The 6,000-nt window shown below is 41.6% G+C and overlaps 1 protein-coding gene across 1 annotated transcript in view; it reads left to right on the top strand.

Annotated features, from left to right (window-relative positions):
* Positions 1 to 219: 219 nt before the first annotated feature.
* The window catches only part of CD38 (CD38 molecule), a 29,128-nt gene continuing 23,347 nt past the window's right edge, over positions 220 to 6,000 (top strand). Inside the window, exon 1 of the mRNA XM_042470592.1 lies at positions 220 to 503. Within this exon, the coding sequence (XP_042326526.1) occupies positions 262 to 503 (242 nt within the window). The 5' untranslated portion in view covers positions 220 to 261. The remainder of the gene's footprint in view (positions 504 to 6,000) is intronic.

The raw sequence follows: 6,000 nt of genomic DNA, 5'->3' as shown, positions 1-6,000 counted from the left end.
CATTGTCTTCCAGTGGGATTTTTGAATGAGTGTCATCCTGTCCTGCTTTGAGGAAGCCTTTTGTGTGTGTGTGTGTGCCTGGAGCCAATAGAAATGCTACTTGGGCCTCTCTGCTAGTTTGATTTCACTTGCCTGGGTGAAAGAAAGAAAAGGAGAGGGAGGAGGAAAGAGAACACTGTGACCTTAGGCTTTGGCTTTTCTGCCAGGGAGGAAGGCAAGGGAAGCAGCAGCTGTTCCTGCTTTTCAGAAACTTCCACTGAGATGCCTTTCCCACACAGCTCCTCCAGGACCCTAAGGCACAAGTTGATCCTGGCTGGGATCATGGTCCCTTTATTTATGCTGGTTGTGATTGTCTTGCTTGTGGTGCTCATCCCAGGAAGGAAAGAGGTCCCCAGCTCAGAAACACTGCTGGAGTGGAAAGGCAAGGGGACCACTAAACATCTGAGGGAGATCATCCTGGGAAGATGCTACAACTATCTTGCCACCATGAACTCTGAGCTCAGGTGAGTGCTATGAAGTCCCAAAGGAAGAGAAGAAGCACAGGAGAGGCTGGGAGGGAAGTGTAGGGGGACTTGAAGTGAGATGCAGCTATCTTTCAGTGGTAATAGAGAGAGACAGAGTGCATCTGCCCTGCAGAAATAATTCAGTTTGACACCACTTGAACTGGTGTGGTGCCAAAACGGATTATTTCTGCAGTGCAGATGTATCCAGAGAGAAAAATATTAAGCCAATATCCTTCCTTCCGTCGGTCTTGCTTTTCAAGTCATTTGTGAAAATGTAGGTTGCCATCTGGCTACATTACTGCAATACCTCCAGCAAGTAGGGTGGCCAACTTATTCCCCCTGAGAAGAGCTGCTATGTCATATTTATTGGTGCGACAGAAAGAAATTTAGGTTTCCCCTGCAATCAGTGATCAGAAAAGTCTAAATGGCAAATTCTTAGCTTGCTGTACCCCTGTTGAGTCACAAGAATAACCAAGCAAAACGCAGTGTTAAGAAGTGGAAGCAGGGATTGTAGATGAAAGGAAGGATAGACTACAGTATTGTCGGTGTTGGTGATGGAGACCAAATGGGAAAGGGATGCAATTTTTAAATACTGTAATACTAAGTACCTGTAACAGAGGGTTCAAATGTTTGATGTGTAACAGCTTAGTTGTCCTTACAACAGTACTGTCATTGTTTTCTCCTCTTTGCATGTAGGGGAGCAGTATGATCCTGTGGACTGTGGCTTGCTCAGGGTCATCTACTGAGTCATGATTTTTAATTGGGAATTTTATCTTCTTTGGTTTAGAACTGACAGCATATTCCTATGCATATTTACTCAAAAGTAAGTCCTAGTGAGTGCAGTTTGTCCCATTCTCAATTAAGTCCTCATAGGATTGCAGTTTCTTGAACCACAACGTCATGTTTGTATACTTAGAAATAAAGTCATGAGTAGAAATTTCGGATGGTAGCTTTAGACCCTTACATTGGATCTAGGAGAAAAGTGTTGAAAATCCCAAATAAATGTTTTAAAATGTGGCTGATTCTGGCTAGGTTAGGCAATTGATATGGAAGACTGATAAGTCTTGCTTGTAGGCATGATGTAAAAAATTGACAACATGAACATTTATAGGTACTTAGTCTTAATCAGTGTATTGCAAAAGTATTCGTAGAACCTTATCACTTGTAATGCTAAACATGCCTCTGAGGGATAGCTGGATATGCAGTAGACAAGTCAAGCAAGAAATGTTTGACATTTGCTCTGTAAAGTCTTGCCTAGAAAAACATGCACCCACCTTACCATCTGTACTCTTTCTCAGGATTAATGTTGCAGCCACTTTGGATTTGGCACATGCATAATCTTTCACATCTAGAAAAGTGGTTTTGGGAAACTATGGGCTGAACAGAGAGGCCAAAATAAAGCTGGTTTGGGTGACTTTGGAGGTATGCTGTTTAAATGATACACACATCTTAAGAGGCCAGAAGCTGTGCCAAAGCTACGCTGCAGTCCTTAGGACTGGAGCATGGCTTTGGCATGGCTTCCGACCTCTTAGGACGCATGCATCTTTTAAACAGCATACCTCCAAAGTGACCAGAAGCAGCTTTATTTTGGCCTCACTGTTTGGGCCCTATCTACTTTTTTCCCCATGCACACTGGACACTTGCTAACCCTCAGTTTTGAAGCAGTTGGATTTTTTCAGACTTCAGGAAGCTCACCAATATGGAGGGGGGCAGATTCATGGATTTTCAGCCATTAATATAGTAATATTTTTTCTTTTTCCTATAGAACTGGAATTCAGTATCTTGCATGGATCTATTTAGCCTCTATCTAGCCATCTTGACTGTATTCTGTAGTCAATCAAATACCCCATGAGCACCAGGTCCCATCTCATTGTGGAAGTTAAGCAGGGTCAGCCCTGGCTAATACTTGGATGGGAGACTGCCAACCAATGCCAGGTGGTGTAGATCATATTTCAGAAGAAGGAACTGGCAAAACCACCTCCAAGTATTCTTTGCCTAAGAAAACCATATGAAATTCATGTGGTTACAATAAGTCAACATGCAAAGATAGCACACAGCCATCTCTTCTATTTGCTCTCTGCCTCTGGTACATGAAAATTAGCTAATTGTTCAGAGGCAGGGATTTTAGAACTTCTAAATCTGACGACAATATGTGGGGCCTAGTTTGTTTGTGCATATTAAACATATTACAAGGTTTCTTGTCAGATGCCTTCAAGTTGACTTCAACTTGTAGCAAACCCATGAATGAGACACCTCCAAGCCTCCCTGTCCTCAGGTCCTGCAGGCTCAGGGCTGTGGCCTCCTTGACTGAGTCTGTCAATCTGGTGTGTAGTCTACCTCTCTTTCTACTACCTTTCACCATTTCTAGTATTTTCTTTTCTAGTGAGTCTTGCCTTCTCATGATGTGTTGAGAATATCAGCCTCAGTCATCTTACCTTCCAGGGAGAGTTAAGATTTGATCTGTTCTAAGAGCCATTTGTTTGTCTTTTTGGCCACCCATGTATCCTTAGCATTTATGTCCAGCACCACATCTCAGATGAATTAATTTTCATTCTGTTGGTTTTCTTCATTGTTCAGCTTTCACATCCATACATGGTGATGGGAAATACGATGGTTTGGACGATCCTAACTTTGGTGTTCAGTGTCATATCTTTGCACTTCAAGTTCATGTCTAGTTCTTTCATAGCTGCCCATCCCAGTCCTAGTCCCTCCTAAGCCCAACCTTCAACACTCCTTTTCTGTCTCTGTGGACAACATTTCCATTCAACCAGTCCAGCAAGCCCGCAGTCTTGGCTTTATCTTTGACTCTTCTCTGTCGTGTATCCCTCAGATCCAGACCACAGCCAAGGCTTGTAGATTCTTTTTGTACAATATTGCCAAAATCCGACCATATCTCTCCGCCTCTACTGCCAAGATCCTGGTCCATGCCCTAGTGATCTCACGACTTGATTACTGTAATGTCCTCCTGGCTGGGCTTCCTCTTTCTCACCTCCGTCCTTTAATCTCTGTCCAGCATTCAGCTGCACGCATTATCACTTCCACCCACCGCTCTGACCACATTTCTCCTGTGTTGGCATCCCTTCACTGGCTCCCTCTCCCTTTCCGCATTCAGTATAAGCTCCTGCTGTCGACATTCAAAGCCCTCCATGGACTGGCCCCTCCTTACTTATCAGACCTTCTTTCTCTTCACCTTCCCACCAGGGCCCTCCGTTCTGGTAGTCAAGGGTTCCTGTCTCAGCCCAGGATTTCCTCTGCCCCATCCCGGATTCGCCCCTTTTCACTTGCTGCCCCTCACTCCTGGAACCTTCTTCCTCCACAAGCAAGAGCCATCACTTCTTTAACCAGCTTCAAAACGGAGCTGAAAACCATCCTATTCAGAGAAGCTTTCCCAGGCATCGCATAATTGTCGCTTACTATCTGATGTTCTGTTGTTGGCTGTTTATCGATCCATTTCCTGTATTCCTATGTACTGTATATGTATTATCCTACTTGTGATTATGTATTTTCTCTGGATAATGATTAACCATCCATTATGAAGCCTTGCCCTCCCTCCAGTCCATCTGCCTTGGTCCAGACCTCGGAGGTTGAGAGGAACTGCTGGACCTCTTACCCTTTCCCTCCACCACTCCCTTCTCCTTCTGTGTCATGTCTTTTTAGATTGTAAGCCTGAGGGCAGGGAACCGTCTAACTAAAAAGATTGCATGTACAGCGCTGTGTAAATTTACAGCGCTTCATAAATAAAGGTTAATAATAATAATAATAATAATAAGGAAATAGTAAATTATTTCAATTTCCTTGTTGTCTAGATCAAATTTCTGTTACTTCTCTGTGGTCTTTATTTTGTAAACCATTACAAGGTTTAGGCTTTACAAAATACTGTACTTTAAGGAGTCCAAAGATTTAGAATCACATGTTGTGCCAAAAACTGAAATAAATGATACCCTATTTAGTAGGAGATACTTTATTCCTGACACTTGTTCTCAAAATCCTACTGCTGCATCATCTTTTGAATTTGATTCTCCTGAAGTTTCACTAGTTTACTTTCCACATAAGATGCTTCTGTAGCCATGAGCAGATGATTTCTGTAGCTACTATTTGGGCAATCTGACAGCCATCAATGACCACACAAATGATAAACAGGTTTACAGAACTCAAAGGAGGATCTCATCCTCCCTAAAACTTCCAATCTACCATAAAATCGTGCAACATTTGCCTCTAATATTCAAATATTTGATTTTTCACACTCAGTCCAATGACATACTTATTCTTGAGATGGGGCAAGTTTCAAGTCTCTTGATGGAATAATTGGATAGAGAAGCTTTGACAGTTAATGTTAAATGGCTTCTGGAAGCAGAAAATTGTGTTATGATCAGAATTAATCTTATCTTTCTCTCTGAGTGCCAAATTGAGAGTTTCCTGGTACTGATTACATCAGTGACTCCATTGGAAACTCTCTTCATTCTTCATGCTCCCTCCACTGAAGGTAGTAAAAAGGTTTGTCTTTCATTTTAAAAAAAGCACCGATAGTCTGTGATAGTTTCACCAATCTATTGAAGCCATTGCTATCTGATAACAACTTCGCATAGCATGGTAGAAAAGAGGTATCAGTAGGCTTGTATTCCCAGTCCAGCTTTTTGATTAAATTATTTCCCTGATGATGCATCTTCCTACTCATGCAGAATGGAACTGACCATTTGCAAGCATGTTATCATACCTAAAGTGTTTACCATCACAGTGATTGATAATGCATTGATGCAAGGAAACCCTCAGGAAATTTGGAGTCACTTTTCAAAAGCGTGATAAGACCTACCTTTTTTCCTACCATGGCAGATGCCCCACGTGTTGCAAAACTTGCAGATTTACTCATTAGTACATCTGTAAGGTTTCTGCAGATAATTATACTGGAAACCCACCGAGGACCACACCTGGCTGCTGCCATTCTACCAAATGTTGCTGCATGATAAAGAAAAATACTCAGAAATATTTGGGAAATGCATGCCTAATTTGAAAGAAAAATCATAGTGCCAGGAGGAGGCACCCAGGAGTGTGATTCTGTTTTAAAACAAGGTACAAACTCCTTATGTGCCTTATTTTGAAAGGAGTTATTGAATATTTTGCCAGCAACATGACAAGAAATTTGGCAGCAGTGTGGGGTACAAGTGATTCAGTACAAGTGATACAAGTGTGGTTTTAAAGAAGCTAACTTATTTTTCCTTTGTTTTGGTCTAGGAGGATATACATACATACATACATACATACATACATTAAAATGTAATTTGTTCCATAGTGGCATTCCAAGTGTTAGTAATTACTGTGTGAGCATGTGATAGACTGTAAGTAGAACATAGGGATTTGCCTTGTTTAATCATGAATACCAAATCTTTCTCCCATTGTGTCTTAAAAGATTTTCTTCACCATACTTGCATTTCTTACAACCGGATGATGTTATTGTGGTGCAAACTCTTTCCATGAATGAAAGATAAAATCAGATATGGGA

This window comes from Sceloporus undulatus, chromosome 5 (assembly GCF_019175285.1).
Source record: "Sceloporus undulatus isolate JIND9_A2432 ecotype Alabama chromosome 5, SceUnd_v1.1, whole genome shotgun sequence".
Lineage (NCBI taxonomy): Eukaryota > Metazoa > Chordata > Lepidosauria > Squamata > Phrynosomatidae > Sceloporus > Sceloporus undulatus.
The sequence above is the reverse complement of the archived record's forward strand: the minus strand, read 5'-3'. Positions and strand labels throughout refer to the sequence as shown.